The following is an 18,462-nucleotide window of genomic DNA, read 5'->3' as shown; positions in this document are numbered from 1 at the left end:
CAACCTCAAAATAAGATTTCATAGGCAAAGAAGACAGTAAACTGACTGTAATAAAATTGTCAAACTCTGGGGATCTTACAACACTGCTGGCTTATTTTCTCCGAATTTGAATAGTAAAAGACTGATCTTACAGGATTGATCTTCTGCTACTTCTATTCTCTTCGAAAGGTGCGTGGGGGAATTTCGATGTTCTATTTATGACATTTACTTTTGTGCGGCTTTACTTCTGCGCCATTGCAGATCAGACTACTCGAAGAAGCTGCGTCCCATGTCATATTGATTCGCAGAATTGGTCATATCATGTTGGAATCATACAGCTAACATTCTACAATAGATCATAGTTTCCATTCAGTTGTTCGAGCTTACTTTCGCGTTGCCGCCAGCACCACCTGTGCCATCAAACAAATCTTCCGTTTCGTTCCACGAGTTACTGCCCACAGTTCATAAAACGTCGAAACTTGTCAAAGGATCGGTCCTTGATTCCTTTCTTGCATCTTCAAGTAATTTCTTGGACTTCGATACTTTGCGAAACTTGCGCGACGAAATAAGTCTTCACAATCACGCAGATACCCCTCATCCACTACAAACAAGGTTTCAGCAGCGATCACCAATCCTCATTTTCGCGGTCTGCACTGAGTCGCTTCGATATTTCTCGAGACGTGATATCTGATCAGCGCATCGGGATAGAAGTGCGGAGAGGTCGAGTCAACCTCTCCGGACGTCCATACTGAGGTTGAAACTTTAGTCACCTCTGTGTATCTACTTCAAGTATTACAGGTACCCATTCGCAAGAATTGGACTTGCTTGATTGAACGAAAGAGTCATACTTTTTGTGATACAATTCATAATGTCATCGGCAACATCGAAATCCGAGGGCACCCCTACCCCGCCTACATTTTCATATGCGATGGCCGCAAAAGGTCGCGTAACTTCAACTGCAAATTCCGCCATGCAATCAAGCCAGGCATCAGCTTCTGGTGTCAGCACACCTGCTAAGGAATCGAATTCCGTATCAAATACACCTTCAGCATCGGTGAATGGGGCAGCAGCATCTGAAAACGGAGATCGAAATACCAATGGTTCCACCGAAGTTCCAAGTAAGAGCGATCCGCTAGGAGTTGGATTAAGCACAGATGCGAACCCAACATCACAAGTAAGCGCAGGTTCCATTCCAGAATCGCCAAGTGTGGTTGCTACTTCGAATGCAACAATACCAAAGGAGGAGGAGCTCGCTTTGAACGTAGCTGCGGATGATTCTGAGCAAGGATGGGAGAAAGCTGGGCGAAATAGAGAAGAAAAGCCTTCCCCGGAGGCGATCGAGGGCAGAAAGTCTAAAAAGTCCAAGAAGCAAAAGAAGGACGACAAGGAGGCAGAAAAGGAGAAAGAGAAAGAGAAAGAAAAGGAAGAAGTAAAGGTGCCAGAGGTTCCTCTGGTACCAGCTCCGCCTCCGGCTGTAAATTTCTGGGAGCAGCGCAAGGAGGCACAAGCCGCAAAGACAAAGTCGAGCCCATCAATACCTCAAATAGCAAACTCCTTTGGCGAAACCTCAAGTTCCACTCCAACTCCAAAAGGTATCGAATCTAGACGAAAGGGAAAGGCTTCTGTTGAAGATGAAAAGGCATCGCAGACTGGCAAAGATTCTGTCTCAAAGCAGGGCCAAAAGAAAGGTACAGATAGTCTGACTAAGGGAAAGGAGGATTCAACCAAACGACCTGCAAGAGGCAGTAGGAGCTCTGAAGATAAAGACAGGAGTGCTACCAGTTCATTGCCCCCTCCAGTCGAGGACTCTTTGGCATGGCCAACACCGGAAACTGCATTAGAAGAGGAGAAGCGAAAGCTTCAAGAGGAAGACAAAGTAAAGAAGGATGAAAAGGATGAGAATCCCTCCAACAAACCAAGGACGAAGGAGAAGTGGGTCCCAGTACCATATACTCCATCAGTCACATTCAATACCCCGCTACCTGTTCGAGGTGGTCGAGGACGAGGTGGTGCTCGTGTAGGTCGTGAGGGTGGACGTACCAGTCATGTGCCAAATGGTACCGCTGGAGAGAAGTCGCCAGGAAGTGTCACTAAGCCTGCCGAGTCTGGTGAAGAAGCCGAAAAACGTGGGGTCAGATCATCATCACTTCCACCAAACTCTTCCAAGAGACTTTCAAATGAAGATGAAGTCAGTCGTGATGCACGCAAGCATACACCAAATGCAGAGAAATCAAAGGGGGGTGCCAACAAGAATGAACCTGTATCACCAACTGACACTGGGCGAAGTTCAACTTCTCCGCAAACCGATAAGGATAATCAAACCAGCCAGAAAGGACAAGGTGTTGGCGAAGGACAATTCCCAGCAAGATCTGGCTTTGGTGACCGCAGAAACGATGGCTCCGGAAGCTCTGAATTCAAAAATGGAAGCAAGGATCAGAGAGCTGAGGGTCGAGCAGAAAGAGGCCGTGGAGGTTATCGTGGCAGAGGCGCTCACAATACTTTCGCCAATGGCCATGCTTTTGCCAGTGGCCATAACACGATTCCTCCTTACCAAGGGCGTCAAAACTCAACACCATACAGTCCCCCACCTCAAGGACCCTTCAGCCACCAATACGCACAAGCTTCTTCCCGTGGCCGTGGTAGCTCGAGATCACAATCTATTCCAAATGTTGCCATGTATCCAAGAGGTGGCTATACGAATGGTAATCAACAGATTCCCGCTCTTCAAACCATGTACGACTATGTACCAATGCAGGTCATGAGCGCTGTGCCATACGGTCCTTTTGACGGCCAGTCTGCTACTGTTTTGTCAATGGTGAAGATGCAATTGGAATATTATTTCTCGATAGACAATCTTTGCAAAGATGTCTTCTTACGGAAACACATGGACTCTCAAGGATTTGTGTTCCTACACTTTGTGGCCGGGTTCAAGAGAATCCAGTCTCTTACATCAGATATTGACATGTTGAGATACGCTTGTCAACAGTCTACCGAGATAGAGATAGTCAAGGGCGAGGATGGTGTGGATAGAATTAGAAGACGCGATGGCTGGGATCAGTGGGTCATGCCATCTGAGGAAAGAGAAGAGTCAATGAAGCACAATGATGGGCCAACTACACTTATTCGCGACAACCATGGGCCACCAAGCCATATGGGCCAAATGATGATGCCAGGTCAAGAGATAGGCTCACCAGCCTTCAGCCCCGGTGGAAATGACTTCATGCGATATGGAAACGAAGCCACCCAAGCGCCTTTGGCCAATGGCAACAATACCCACTATCACGAAGAAACACCACTTTCAGCTGCCGTCCCTAACTTTACTCCTGGCCTGTTACCTTTAAACGGAAACACCGTTCCTTCGCCCGATCCTTTAGCACCAGAAACCACGTTCACCGATGAACAGATCGAGGATCTAAATTTAGTGTTTGCACAATCTTCCCGTAAGACGAGCGATCAAAAACCCGCCAGACACCCATACCACAACTCGTCCTCAAGAACTTTCTCCAATGGGTCAATTGATGGTAGGTCCATCAATGAGGAGTTGTCCGAAGAGCGCCAAGGTCGACCCTTGGTCAATGGGTCAAATCCACAAGAAAGGTAAATAATTATATGCCACCCTGATTTCCACGTTGATTTGCCATTCTGACTCGTGTCATTTTAGCTCCTTAGAAGGCAACTTGAGGGCAATGTCTCCCCATTCAAACTACAGCAATGCCCCAACAGTCATGTGGGTCAAGGATCAAAGACGACAAGCAGCCATCTCCGAATCCAACACCATTGAAAAGTATGCCGTCTTCCGTGAGAGAGCAACCAGACTCCGAGAAGCCAGTCAGCCTGGTGAGACTCATACTGACATGGAGCTTCTTTACAAGTTCTGGGCCCACTTTTTGTGCAGAAATTTCAATCCAGGCATGTACTACGAGTTCCGCAAATTGGCGCTTGAGGATAGCCATAACAATGCTTCTACCGGAATGGAGCAATTGATTCTTTATTACGATGAAACCCTCAACAACAAAAAGAAAACTATCAACGAGGTCTTAGCCGGACATTATGTTGATGTTGTCAAGGGTGACGATTCTCCAATCCAGCGATCCGCATTTGCGAAACTTCGAACTTCTTTACGCAACGGTGCTCTCGATTTGAAGAGCCGAAAGAGGATCGACAATCTGCTAGATGCCAAGTTGAAAGAACTACTTGAGCAATAAATTCCCTTCCTAATCTTCTCGATTTCTGTCTCGATACCCTCGTAGCTTGGAGTCATGCTTGGCCACCGACCTTGAAGTTACGTACGTGGTTTAACATCTATGTTCTACCTATATCACTTTTACCAATTAGCCCCATATCTTCTGAATCGCTTTAACGTGGCACGACTGTTCATCGCTCCAATTCTGCAACGTTGGCTTTCGCTCGTATGACATGTAGCGATACAGATATTATGATCTGAACAACTTACGTTGACTGTATTTACGAGTTTTGACATGTGGTTTCTACGGCGTTTAATAGGAGCTATCAGAGGATTGGAGATCTCTGGGCATCAACTACAACTTGAGCTAAGAAGCTTCAACCTTTTTTTTCTCGGCAGAGTATTGGGTGGGTATGACGAATGATATGGCTTTCTCCTTCATTCATGTTTTGCTTTTTACATGTTCATATTCTGGCATAGCCACGGCATACTTTTTAGTTTCACCACCACCAAAAGTCTTCGACAGACACGTTGTCAGTCGGGCGTATTGCTTTTTACGAGAAAAATTTGGGTTTTATGCACGCGATTAATGGTTACAGAAAATGGCTTTTACACTTTTGGCATGTGCAATTGGCAAATACAAATTACATGTTGCATCCTCTTCTTTTGAATGATAGGAGTGAGGCAACCAACCAATTGTTCGTTACATAAGATAGAAAACACAAAATTTGCTGCTACTTTGTACCATAGAAAATTTGATAGCAGCTCTATCTTATATTTGATTGCAGTGTTGACATATGCTGTGTCATGTGATTTTGATGAACCAAGGGTTTAATAATGTCAGGCTTATAAGTTCCTTGTGATATGATATGATATGATATGTTGAACACGCAAAATGGCAGCAGCAATGGTGCACTGAGGTTGGTGAGTTGGTTGGTTGTTAATGTGCCTTCCATGTTTGTCAAATCTTGAAGGGAAACTTTTAATGAACTTTGTTTGATCTCAGTGTAATACATTAACCATCCATCTCCCCCGTCAAGAACCTCACAAGAATAAATCAGTTTTTACAAGTTGTCCCTTAGTACGCCAGTTAAGTTCATGTATTGAAGACCATCACATTGGATGCTCACTACCTTTTCAACAATCTCCAACAATCTCGAGTCTTCCTTTTTGAACCACCTTAACATCTCTTCCCACATGTTCTCACCAATTCAATTTCATAATACACAGGATTTATACTACTGATCTGATTCCAAAAAAAGAAGAAGAAGACAGAATCCGGATAAAGCTATTCATCTTCCAGGAGTGTCCTCCCCCCTCGAACTTTCACTTTCTTTTTGTTTACTTGGTCAATGAAAGACAAAATAAGAGAACAAATCTTTGCCATTGAAACAAGAGCGCCTTGAGGTTCACCTTATTCTCTTGTATGATCCAAATTTCAATTTTCACTCTCCTTTTATTTCCAAACATTAACGTCCTTTCAAATATTTGTCTCACCAGCGACAACTACGCCAATTGTTGATATCTATCAACAGTTTCCTTTCAATCATGGATCCCTCAACCAACAATGGCTTTCTCCTTTCTGGTGAGCTTGATATCTTCAAGAACAAACTAGCTACTTTGAAGGACAATGGTAAGAATCTGAACATCGAGGATCTCGCAAAAGAACTGTTCGGTCTCACCTTGGAAGACGCATCGAATGATTTGGGCATTCGTGATGGTCCCAATGGAGAACGTCCCACAAAGGCATCGCAGCTGTTGAAAGTTTATTTGATTCTGTCGGATGAGGAGTGCAAGAGAGTTGTGGAGCTCCGCAGCAGGGTAAGATATTTTTCGTTGACTCTTTAAGATTCATTGCTTCAGTGCTATCTTGTGCCGTATTAATTACAAACACGCGTTGACTTACAGACCATTGAATTGAGCCTCTCTACTATTATTCTTCATCTCGTTGATTCAAGTTCATGTGCGGCCACTGATTAGCGTGTATAGGGATGGCATGACAAGAAAGAAGACGGCGATGCGCACTTCAAACAACAACGAGAGCGCGCCGACTCAACCACACCAGAGGGTGAACGTGGCTTTTACAAGATGATGCAACAAATCGGAGAAGAAATGCACAACGCTCACAGTATCTTCAACATACCTTTCGTCCCAGATGGCCAGGTCAACGTACTCGATCTCTGCATGGCACCTGGAGGTCACACTGCAGCAGCTCTCGATTACCGCAATAGCTTCAAAGCATATGCCATCACATTGAACCCTGCTTCTGGCGGGCACAATGTTATGATCGACACGAGCCGCCTCCAGGGTCTTAGATACTGTGATATTACAATGTTCACGGAGTTTTGTCCAAACGGTAAAGACATCCCGAGGATTTAAAGTCAAAATTTAGTGACATCAAGCCCTACACGTTTATCAAATATCATCTTGTGTTTGCCGATGGCAAGACTCTTCGTACGCATGATCGCATTAAGGACACCTACAAGGCCAACCTTAGTAAGGAAACAGTACGATTACAAACTTCGCAACTGATTCTTGCCATGAATAGGATGCACAATGGAGGTACTTTGGTTATGTTATTACATAAGATTGACACATGGCACTCAGCATTCATGTTGTATACATTTTCGAAATTTGCTAAGGTTGAAGTATTCAAGCCTGTTAAGAAGCATGCTACAAGAAGTAGTTTCTACATGATTGCGAAAGATATTAAAATCAATCATCCAGAGACAATCAAGGCCATTGAGGAATGGAAGGAAGACTGGGTGAGTCCATCAATTTTTTAGCTATCATACTATATTATCTTGCCCATGAATTCGCGAGATGACTCTTTGTGGAATTTTATTATATCAACACGACTAACAAATTACCTACAGTTTTATGCCACATTTGGAGGTCCAGATAACATGGGTTTAGCCAAGGAGGAGCCAACAAATGAAATAGTTCAAGAACTACTGACTGAATTCGGACCAACGCTGATCGAATTGGGACACAAGGCTTGGATGATCTAGGCGAATGCATTGAGTCACACTAGTTACGCAGGCTCAACGACTGATGGTAAGCTTGAGAGAGTTTCTGGTGAAATTAATGAGATAAATGAGAAGCTTAACTTGGAAGTGAAGGTCGAGGAGATTGCCGTGGGCTTGGAGAATTTGATGGATAGTGAAAACGCAGCGAGGCTTGGGAGATTGGTTGAATGATATTAGTCGGTTTTAGCATTGCTTTCATGTTACTTTGTTTGCTATCCCGGGAGTATTTACTAAGATCACTCTGCGTTGCCTTTAGGAGTCAAACAAGGGTTAAGAAAGCGGATTTGGTGTGGAATAAAGGGCGTTTTTAGGGATCATCATGAGGGCTTCAAAATGGAACGTGGAATGGGATATTCTCCAACTGGTGGCAGAGGAGCTGGCTGCTGGTCAGTGGCCAACGATGGTCAAGTTATTCCTGGTGAGAAAGCAAAAATCGATGATGAGGCTACCGCTCGTTGCGACACCAGTACTAATGGGGACAATCGAGCCATTTTCATGATGGGAACTTAGTGTGTTGCCATACTTGTGACCGATTGACTTGTTCTGGGGTGGTTGAATCTGATTTGTGTGTCAGGATGACTGGAATCATAATAGGACGGGCGAATAGTTGGTAATAATCTGTTCAACTGACATGAATATCAGTCTTGCATGTATATTCGAGCAATACTGTCAACTAATGTGAGATTATGGGATGGTGATCGCTATGCCACGTTGATTTGCAAATTAGTAAGCCTAATTCAGTTGTATGTTGTAACTGCACTTGTATCTATCAATTGCAGTGAGGCAGTCATTCCCCAAAATCTCCAGATATCTGGAAACTATACTTGGATCCCTGATACCATGAAAGTTTATCACCTCTCTGATCCCATAGGAACGCTATCTCTGAGTACTGCTGTCTCTACAGGATTGATGAGCATTCAAGAAGTCCATTCTCTGCCAGTTATGCTTGATCTGGAAAAGACGAAATACCTTTGAGTGCATTCGAAGAGACTTGTTCATTTCAGGTGTTACACAAATTATTCTACAGCATTGAGAATGGCTCCCAACCTGGGCTGATTATTATTCAGTGATACTCCGATTCTTGATTATGGATGCTCTACCACAAACACAACCTTGACCGGGAAGTTTGCACTTGTTCAGCGAGGTGCACGCACTTTTAATACCGAAGTTAAGCATCTTGATGCAGGTGTATTATCTTATGTTGTGTTTTGTTACGAATATTCTGGTTTCTGCAATAAGATTTCGTTTGGTGTAATCATTGACTGTCACTCCATTAGATTGGAGTTATGGAAGTGCGACACTGTACCCTTATTTAACTTTGGTTGACCAATAAGGTGGCGAGTTTTCAGAGATCTATGGACTTCGCTCTAATGCATATGTGTGATGAAATTGCTGGGGAGATATGTAGTAGAAGAAGTAAATGTCTACCCTATGAATCATGCAAATCTTATCCTGAGCGAACATAACCCCTCTCAACGACACTACGAAATTTGCGAAAAAGTATACTTTCACAGTCACGAACAATGGCAGTGAGGTTGAGATATTTTGATCAAGTGACGATCCCACTATCAACATCTATGTCTCCACCACCGACAAAACAATCGCTTTGGCTATCTTCCCTTTGTAAATTGACAACCGTGAAGTCCTCCCGCGCGATCCTCACATCTTCATTCTTCTCTCTCCTCAAAAGAACAGACGGAGACCCCTCTCTATTACCCTATCATCTAGTCTCCTTATCGTCCAAGTCTCTAGGTATCTATAGTAAATTCGCGAAAATAACTTCTTCCACCAGCTCAAACGAAATGGAATTTATCAAGTTCCTCAGGAGGCCGGGATAGCACCTTTTTTTCTCCCTCCTCTCTCTATAATGTCGTTCTGGGCTTCGTATCCCCCAAATTCCTGTGCTTGTACAACCATCAATTCGGGAAATGTAATACCGATTGATATGTCTATGAAATTTATGGACAACAGGGCTGAGAAAGAGAGGTGGGTATTTGAGGCTGGGAAATGAGAAGTATTCAGTGCACGGAATTTCCAGATGAGGCGAGAACAGGAAAGAATAATTTGTTGGAGAGAGGCAATGATTTTTATTAATTGATAGTGAAAGGAATGTTGGTTTGAGCTGTTCTCTCAAATATTGAGAACAATCGTACACTCGTACAAATCGGATGTCCCGTTCTTGGCAGAATGTGTATGTTAAGCGAAGCGAAAAGGATCAAAAGTCCTTATTCAAGCTGACGATAAGAATTTCTCAGAGGCATATATCACTTGGAAATGATACAGATTATTCAAGATTGTCTGATTGAATGTTCCTTTGCCCAACCCCAATGCTATTGAACAGCTATCCTATTTTATGAACAAATACAGAGAGGGTAAAAATCACTCGATCGATATTCTCGAGAGTGCATTTTCCTTGAACGCCGCCGTTCAACCCTATTTTCCTCCCATAATGAATTACCCAATCCATCCCCATTGAACGCCATCATCAATTCATAAATTCGTTCAACCTTGTCCCGTTCGCCTATCCATAATTTTAACCGACAAATCCCTTCTAGCATCTACACTCCAGGTTGGAATAATGTCACTAATCCCATCGCAGCCGCTGCTGCTACACCCCCAATGAGAACCATTTCAGCAGCACCCCAGAAATTGCCTCCTATACATTTCGCTTGGAAACCTGTTATCATGCCCGTCTTGACATATCCAAAGATGAATAGTGTTATCACCATAACCCCGACAGAGATATATAATCCCTCGGCAACCGTGGATACCAAAAAGTAAGGCAGTAAAGGTAGTAAACCACCGAGGAAGTATCCCATCGAGATCGTAAGAGCAGATGTAAAAGCGCGGGATGTAGCAGGTTCTTCTTCACAATATTGGAACTGCATTATGTAGTCGGTGAGAAGCTCTGGGTGCATTTGAGCAAGATGAGTTGATTGGCCGGTGATAACTTCTTTGGGAAAGTCGTAAGGTTCATACTCTTCCATGAGATCGTTTAAGACGCCTTGAAGATCGGTTTCTATTCGTTCGAGGGTCTTTTCTCGTGTAGCATGATATGATGCACTAATGTAAATATTAGTCAATCTGATCTCAAATTTGATGACACTCCGTTGGCCCTCCGTGCCGTGGAGGCAGACTCATTGATGATGACAACTTCATTCCTTCACTGGATGCAATTGTGGGGTAAACTCACAGTTCACTCTTAGCAGCAAGATATCCACCCAAGCCCATAGAAATGGCCCCTGCAATCAACTCGGCCATTCCTCCCCCTATAACGATTTTCGAATCGTTAAAAGCCGACAATCCAGCCGTCAATGCAAATGGGACTGTCAACCCATCACTTAAACCAATGGTTGCATCCGAAATAACTCTCGCATCGATTCTCCATCCCTTCTTCTTTGAGGACTTCTCTGATCTGGAATCTTGAGATTCTAAATCTAAAGTACTTTCATCATCATCGTGAGTCCCGTCGACCGACCCGGAGTTGGAGTTCGTGTTGCTATTTGGTAAGAGAGGTTGTCTAGATGTAACGAAATCGATCTTTGGTACTCCTCGTTCTCGACTTGATTTGGGCGATTTGGGAGTGACGGATTGATAGAAAAAGATATTTTTAAGGACAGCTAAAACCATGATTTCGGTTGGGGGTGGTGTGTGGCTTTAAGTTGTGTTGGGTTTCTTCTGAGGAGACGTTGTACTTGACTTGTGATGTCATTCAACGAAGATATGTAGTAATTACCTAGTACTATCTCCTACAATTGTACATTCAAGGGAAACGAGGTTGATGGTTCTGATATCAAAATGGAATCGAATTGAGGTTGTTCTGATTCTTGATCTCCAACTGTTTGAGAGGTTTGTACCTTTGGTTGTTGGTATGTATGATTGGACTGATTTTCTGGTTAAGTTTTGGCTCAAGAATTAGAAGTGAAATGAGAGGAACTTCTTGGATCTTTATATGTGTTGGATGGATGGATGGTATGGTGGTAGTTATATTCTAGATGTCATTCCCTACCTCTTCGGAAGCTACCAGGTATTTAGGACAACATCTCCATTTACATTCAAGGATTATCTCAGTTGGTTTGATAATTAACCACGGGCTTGATTCAAAGGTTTCTAAGCTTGTTTGAATATTTTAGGATCTTGCTGACCATTAATTACCTTGATTCTGATTCGTCCAACGTGGGTAATATCTCAACAACGATTGGTCGGTTGGATGATGGATTGATTGAAGAGTGTCGATATCCATTTGACGGGGCTAATAGATTGTTGGTTAGTCTCGAGTTAGTTTCCTTCTACTTTCTTTGTGCATGGAGTATTTCCGTCTGATTGCGCTTATCCCAAAGGAGATAAGAGGGTATAATCTTCCAAAAGCGGGGAATTCGGCGATAGCGATACCAATACCGACCGTACAATCATTGAAAATGTACCATAGATATGGAGGCATGGAAAGCTTCAATTGGAGATGGTGATATCCCCTATATCTCTTTGGAGTCACCAGGAACTGGAACTGGATTTGACGTTGCTTTCTTCCCTTCCATATTTATTCAATTGATCATTTCTATCCAAACTTTTCCTGCTCTGGTTCCTTGACTCCATGGTTCATGGTCCAAGACACCCGTGGACAACACCAGCAATGTCCACCCTTAACACAAACGCTTTGATCAATCCGGAGCTTCAAATCAGAACACAAACTTCAGGGTTTTCAGATGTCTAGCAGCTAGCTTCTCCAAAACCCCGTCGTGGTTGCTAATATCCGTGGTTTCATTGGCCGTTTCAACGGCTTTATTACAATGTCGGTGACTGGATTGGTTGAGAGCATTCACGCACACAATTTCAAGCTTTCTATGCCGCAAATAAGGATGGGACGGGCGCGAAAAAGTGGCCGAGAAGGCTGACACATCCGTCCTTTCTAGAACATTTTTATTATGAATTGAATTTTTTATATCCTTACCGCTGCAATGCTATAGCAAGACAAGACTAAAAGTACGGTCCCGAGATAGATGCTAGGGGAGGGGTGTCACTCCGTAACTCCGAAAGGCCGGAGGTCATGAGGGGGTGCAATTGTTCGGATTTCACTTGTAAGATGACGGAGATGCATAAAAGAGGGAGAGTGATATCATTAATGCTATATGTATGCAAGTTCCTCTAGACATCTTAATCCTCCAATATCGTTGCTTGCCCAGGTGTCTCTCGATAGTTCCCTGATGCCACTTCATTCCTGATTTGCCACTGGAGAGACGTGGCAGAGAAGTCTCTCCATGTTGACGTCTGTCTTCCTATCCATCCTAAGCACCGCCTTCTCTCTTCGCATACTCCTCCTCGATTCTTTCCTCGTACAGTCTGTCCGCCTCTAGTTGAGCCTCGGTCTTCTGTACTGTCTCGGTAGATTGATTTGAGGTGTCGGCCGTAGTGGTGTTTGGGGCCGCATTGGCTGTGGTTGAGGGGGTTTCGGTAAAGGATGGCATTTTGTGTGAGGGGTTGTGAATGATTGAGAGTGTCTTTTCTGTATCTTCTGCCTGGTAATGATCTCTTGTAGTATTAGAGAATAAATGTAGTTGCTGTATGATAATAAAACGAGCTCGAATTCTCCATGAAGAGCACCCTTCTTATGTGCCAGGTGTGGCGGTGGCTGTGCACTGTGGCACGAATTTATTATGTAATAATGAATGATATTTTCATTCCTAGTGCTTCCTTTCGAGTGAAATCGAGAGTCTCGCCCTCCATGAATCCCCGATTCCTTCCGCTGGTATCATATGATGATGCGTTAGTTGACTCCATTTGGTCTTGTAGCCTATAGCTATTAGACCCATGTTAAATAAAACTCATACATGTACATATCACGAGCGAACAATGAGGAAAGCCACTATGTTTTATATCCTGCGAGAGGAATTTTTAGTTGTATGTACCCAAGCTTCTCTTATAAACAGCCTTACAACACCAAGAACTCGATGCTTATGTACAAATAGGTATCAATCATCGTGGTCCTATTCTTACTTTCACCTATGTTCGCCTGAAGTGTTGTCTTTGCGTATCTCTCCCTTGCTTCCATTCGATGCTGAGTAGTGACCTCTCCATCTTGTATATGATTGACTTGACTCCTTCTCGCCATTATACGATTGACTTGACTCCTTCTCGCCATCCTGTATATGATTGACTTGACTCATCCTGAACAGGCCTGTGTAGTGCTGCTTCGTCGTGTAGTTCTTGTCATCCTCATCTGGAAGTGGCATAGCGGCGGCGTCCCCCATCTCCTCGTGGTAAACCTTCAAGAGCTTCTTGTAGAAGTAACTTCGCCTTGATGGAGCTCTCAGTACCAGAGATCAGGTTATATGTCAGCCTATGTAGTGGATACAGTGAGCGGTATCTCTTTGTCTGGAGCGCGAGGGTCTCTTCTTCGATATTGTGACCTTCTCGCACTGCCTTCAGTATCGAGGCACCAAATTTTCCGAGACCACCTAAACGAGTTGATATGATTCTGCTGTCAAGACCGGTATATTCATTGCTTAAAATGTAAAATAAATATGGTCTGCTCGTTGAATGCTGTGCAGATACTATGGGAGTGCTAGGCAGGTGGCCTATCTCATAGGCGCCGCTTTCTCTGCCGAAGACTTTGGTCTCGTGAAGCCAAGAGCTTTGGGAATACCAGCCAAGACCAGCGTCAACAAACTCTTCATCAATCCCATTCTCTTCAATGAAGATGTTCGGAAAAGAAGAGAGGGACTGCACAAGTTGCTCGAGCTGCTTCCCAAATCTTGCAGTTGGGACTGTATACATACTTTTGGAAACTGTCAACGAAGAAACTCGAAAGGGTTCAGGATCTTCAATGATGCGGAGCGGCGCTAAAGCTATGGGTACACATGAACTCCGGTGGCTTTTTCGAGACCTGAAACTGTACTCTTCCAAGCATGATACGGGCAGCTTCAGAGAGGACATGTAAAACTGAGTCGTTACAGCTTGTTGAAATAGTCTAGCGGGATGACAGAGACCAGTTTTTCTTCCAATATGGTCTGTGCAGTATGTTCCTAACAGCGGTAACACACCTTGGCATGAATATTCCATCATGACAATCGATCTTTTATTGTACAAAGTGCGATGAGGGTAGAGATACAAAGGATGAGATGCACGTTCGAGAGAGTTCGAGGCGAAGTGGTGATGTAGTTTAGATATTGTGAAAAAAGAGATTTATGGCTAATTGTGATGGGATTTGTAGTATCCGGAAATCTTTTAAAAAAATAAACAGCAGGTCAATAATGAGCTGAATGGAAATGAAGTTGAGAGAGTTGCAAGCTTATTATGAGTTCAACGAGATTACTATAGGGCATGGAAAGTAAGGTGGTAGCAGATCCTCCTATCAACAAAGAATTAATTCTCTGGTGTGACAGCTCATTTTCTCGTCCGTGTCACAGCAAACGACGAGCGGTGTGTAGCAATAGGTCTAGCAAACAGACTTGAACACGGAAGGTTGCAGCTAATGGTCGAAACCAAAGCCACCTCCTATTTGGACAAAGATAGGTAGGTAACTTGATGTAATCTTCAGATTACTGCTATCTTACTTCGGATTGAAAACTTACGAAAAGTTAATTTACTGATCATTATGATCATTATATCGAGAATGATGGGGGAAGGTCGGAAATCATGCCTGAGATTCGTACGTTTTGAATACCACAATGAGGAATGTTATTCCTGAGCCAGTAGCTTTTGCTGCATATCTCAAAGTGACTTCCCGTGAGTTGGCTTTTTCAAATCCCTCATCATGCAGCTTAAGAGTTGCCTTCCGTTCGATTTGTAACGAATGACGCTTGCGTGTTTGTAGCCTGTGGAAGATAACCCAGGTATCTATGACCTAATTGGTTTTAATTGCATGGGGTATAGCTTTAGTCGTGTAGCCCTTCGATTGCACCTCATTTACTGACTCGTATCGCTAAAGCTAAATATCCGGGTCAGATATTCAGAGCCACAGGAAGGTAACCAATGTATGGAAAAGATCTTCTTAGTTATAGGGACGGAGACTTATAAGCGAGTCTGAAAATTTGAAGCATTTATGATACATGATACAGAAAATGTGATCAAACTGAAACTAGCTATCTGAAAACAATTTCTTGGAATGTAAACCATCCAATATCTAGATGGCAAAAGAAGAGAGCCTCATCCCGTCCCGATATCCCAGGATAAGAGAATGCAAGAACAAATGTATGCATAAAAGCAGCCTGGATCCAGCAAGAAGTACCACAGTAGACTTCACTATAAGCCTCAATGAATCATTTGATTGGTAAGTACTCTTATTGGTTAGAGCTCCAGGCGGGTAAACCGTCATACTCTACTCCACATTAGTGAAATACCAAAGTGTATACTGGATCATTATTTGCCCATTTGAAATTGGGATGATATTTGTGTCTTGAGAGCAGACAAAAGGAGACTCATCTCCTTCCTACCTGTGAAGTTTTCCTCTTTTGATCCTCAAGAAGTTCAAAATATCATACGAATTCTTGCAGATCTTTCTCATCAGCCGATTTTGGACGCACAGGATCTTTTCTGTTACCACAGCATTCATATCATCCATTTCTTGGAGCGTTTGACTTCTTTCTCATTGTTCATTGGGATCTCTAGAATACTCTTGAAAACCAAACATGACTTTTCAGGAAAGGAAAGAAGGAGCAAGAAATTACTGCATTTATATCTTTCATAACCGCTTCCCTCAGTCCATTGCACAAATGTGAGCAACAGAATATAAGATATTAGTTCCTTCCGTTCTAATGAGCTTCTACCCATGCTTGTATCACACCCCTCCAAGAAATATTCTAAATTCATATCTGTGTTCCACCAACCGCCAAAGATGGTTCTGACGACGGTTCACTTCTAGCCCAAGAGTCCGTACCACCACGTTTCTCTCCTGTTCCTCACTCTTCACGACATCACTCTTCACGACATTACTGTCCACAACATCTGTGCCTACTTAAGCTCTCTCAATAAAGTTGCAATGAACCAGAACATGAGTAATGAACTACACATTCTCCAGTTTGTACTCATGATGCACCAACTTCCAAGTGTGCAGAGCGAGCAGAGCGATCAGGACGTATCATAAGCGAGGTAGGAAATGCGAGAAATTACAACGATATCCCAAGCACGAGATAAAATCATCATGACTATCAACTGTTTATCTGATCTCATCTTTGGCTTCTTAAGATAGGTACAACCATCCCATTTCATTCCTATAGCAAATATACTCTTTCATTCCTTGTAACGCTTGTATCTTTTCCCTTCACTTCAATCCCCCGCCCCCGAACACAACACTCTCCCGTAGCCACCACCCAAATTATGACTCACAATCACCCATTCCACCGAATCAGAGTAAACCACCCATATGCAAAAGTAGATGCATTCTCCTCGCGCTCGCTCATCACATGTAATAAACAATTAAGCAAGCAACCGCGTGCGCTCGAATCCGCCAATATATGTATGTGAGTTGATTTGCAAACACAAGCCGTATGATAACCATAAAAGCCAAACCATCTACTGTATCATCCATCCATCGCCGCGACGATAAAAAGCACCCAAACGCCCCTCCGTCCACCCCTCAGTCTTTTCATTCAAGATTATGCTACGAAAAAATCTCTCCGTTGGCTTCTACGCTCATAGGGCTTCCTCCGTTGTTTGCCAACGCTCTTGGATTCCTCCTCCGTGGCTTGAGTCGAGCACTCGCACTGGCGCCACCAGGTGCAACATCAATACCCTCATCACTATCCTCAGCATGCTCCAGCGCATATGCGGTCGCTTCATCCAACTCTCTAACCTCATCTGGTCGTTTCCTCAACCAGCCCATTCGAGGACCACTTCGCGCTCTCTCTGAAACCTTGAATCCGTAAATTTTAGGTTCGTAGACTTTGCCTTTGCCGAGACCAGGTGCAAGGTTTGATGCATTCATGCCGTTGATCTTTTCCTTTTCTTCATCGTTGGAGTGTTGTAAACTTCTGCCTCCATGCCCACTCAATGCTTCTAATCCCTTCTTGCTAATATCGTAATCGGGGAATGTGAGGAGAAAGAGCGCCCCAAAAGTTCGTCCAAAGTAGGCACCATCGACCGTCTGGAATCGGGAATTTGGAGGAACGTATACGTCGAGACAGGAGGGACAGAACAATTTGACGGTGTCTTCACCTGGTACATCAGATAATCCTACGGGTAATGTGCGGACTTGTTCGCAATGTGTTCGTGGACAGACACCAAAATGGGCAAGGTCGTACTTCTCCGACATTTGTTGTATACCAGCTCGAGAACAGATAAATCGTTGATGGATAAGACCATAGAGCATCTCTGCGGAGGATTCTATAATTGATAGATCGCTTGCCATTCGTTGATGTCTTCTTTCGGCTGCAGCTTTACGTCCTGATCGATCTTCGCCCTCAATAGATGCATCCTCATCCTCATCCTCATCCTCGTCATCTTCGTCCTCATCTTCTTCTGGCTCGACATCTAAGATCATCTAATAATAGGTTCACGTTAGCATGTTGTCAAGATACATGAGTTATGTATTGAATTACCTCGAGTGCTTCCTTATACATAGCTACTTGTGTTTGTAAACCTGTCAAATTGAAGTCATCCTCTATGAATTCCTCCGATATCTCTGCAAAGTATTCATGTCCCAATAATGCGCAGAAAGAAGAGATCCAAGATTCTGGAGTACCAGAAGAGGAAGACATCTTGTGGGGGGTAGCTGGGTAACTTCGAGTAAGTTAGGTTCAAGTTCCAAACCCAACCTGTTGTTGAATGTCTGTTGAAAATCCGTGACAACTAGTATCAAGATTGACGCAGCAGGCTTGCCAGTTGAGTGAAACCGAAAAAGATGTGACGTGAAGTTTATGACCGCTCCAATATACCAGAGCTCGTATGCTTCGTAGGAAAGGCACTCTTAATGACGCGGTTGAATGTATCGCACTTCCTATATTGATCCAGAAACAGTCGTGTATACTGGCAGAGACTATCCAGTAGGAGGTATCAACGTGGAGCTGTGGGTGTGCGAGTTGCAGATTACTTGGTACTTTAATTAGGTATCCCACTCGAGAGTATTCGTTGTATTGCGCTGGTCCGTCTTTGCGCACGGTATGTTGTTGAACTGGTTTGATAGGGGGTAAATGCTATGTATTCTGATGATAGAATTTCTTCAAATTACTCTCGATCACAATTTGAAGATTCGTGGTTTGATGTGGTTGCGAGGGAAAGTCCTTTCAGCTTGTATCTTCCAAAGTGGAAATCAACTATCGACCGCTGTTGACCTTTTTA

General features: G+C 43.6%; 6 protein-coding genes across 6 annotated transcripts; 2 read left to right on the top strand and 4 right to left on the bottom strand.

Annotated features, from left to right (window-relative positions):
• Nucleotides 1-847: 847 nt before the first annotated feature.
• Nucleotides 848-4,184, top strand: EAF02_012187 (uncharacterized protein; the record flags this gene model as incomplete). The annotated part of the gene is made up of 2 exons (XM_038908235.1): nucleotides 848-3,576; nucleotides 3,641-4,184. The coding sequence occupies 2 exons, from the start codon at nucleotides 848-850 to the stop codon at nucleotides 4,182-4,184; spliced, it is 3,273 nt and encodes a 1,090-aa protein (XP_038752018.1).
• Nucleotides 4,185-5,710: 1,526 nt separating this feature from the next.
• EAF02_012186 (uncharacterized protein) lies at nucleotides 5,711-7,701 on the top strand (the record flags this gene model as incomplete). Its single annotated transcript, XM_038908234.1, has 6 exons — nucleotides 5,711-5,983; nucleotides 6,152-6,504; nucleotides 6,525-6,927; nucleotides 7,039-7,104; nucleotides 7,174-7,219; nucleotides 7,448-7,701. 6 exons carry the CDS (start codon nucleotides 5,711-5,713, stop codon nucleotides 7,699-7,701), a joined length of 1,395 nt encoding a protein of 464 aa, XP_038752017.1.
• A 2,048-nt stretch (nucleotides 7,702-9,749) lies between these two features.
• EAF02_012185 (uncharacterized protein) lies at nucleotides 9,750-10,821 on the bottom strand (the record flags this gene model as incomplete). Its single annotated transcript, XM_038908233.1, has 2 exons — nucleotides 9,750-10,254; nucleotides 10,385-10,821. The coding sequence occupies 2 exons, from the start codon at nucleotides 10,819-10,821 to the stop codon at nucleotides 9,750-9,752; spliced, it is 942 nt and encodes a 313-aa protein (XP_038752016.1).
• A 1,652-nt stretch (nucleotides 10,822-12,473) lies between these two features.
• EAF02_012184 (uncharacterized protein) lies at nucleotides 12,474-12,653 on the bottom strand (the record flags this gene model as incomplete). The annotated part of the gene is made up of 1 exon (XM_038908232.1): nucleotides 12,474-12,653. The coding sequence occupies one exon, from the start codon at nucleotides 12,651-12,653 to the stop codon at nucleotides 12,474-12,476; it is 180 nt and encodes a 59-aa protein (XP_038752015.1).
• Nucleotides 12,654-13,401: 748 nt separating this feature from the next.
• EAF02_012183 (uncharacterized protein) lies at nucleotides 13,402-14,247 on the bottom strand (the record flags this gene model as incomplete). The annotated part of the gene is made up of 1 exon (XM_038908231.1): nucleotides 13,402-14,247. The coding sequence occupies one exon, from the start codon at nucleotides 14,245-14,247 to the stop codon at nucleotides 13,402-13,404; it is 846 nt and encodes a 281-aa protein (XP_038752014.1).
• Nucleotides 14,248-16,786: 2,539 nt separating this feature from the next.
• Nucleotides 16,787-17,882, bottom strand: EAF02_012182 (uncharacterized protein; the record flags this gene model as incomplete). The annotated part of the gene is made up of 2 exons (XM_038908230.1): nucleotides 16,787-17,665; nucleotides 17,724-17,882. The coding sequence occupies 2 exons, from the start codon at nucleotides 17,880-17,882 to the stop codon at nucleotides 16,787-16,789; spliced, it is 1,038 nt and encodes a 345-aa protein (XP_038752013.1).
• Between the last annotated feature and the right edge of the window lie 580 nt (nucleotides 17,883-18,462).

The sequence above is a fragment of the Botrytis sinoallii genome (assembly GCF_014898435.1).
Source record: "Botrytis sinoallii strain Bc 23 chromosome Unknown BSIN_043, whole genome shotgun sequence".
Lineage (NCBI taxonomy): Eukaryota > Fungi > Ascomycota > Leotiomycetes > Helotiales > Sclerotiniaceae > Botrytis > Botrytis sinoallii.
The sequence above is the reverse complement of the archived record's forward strand: the minus strand, read 5'-3'. Positions and strand labels throughout refer to the sequence as shown.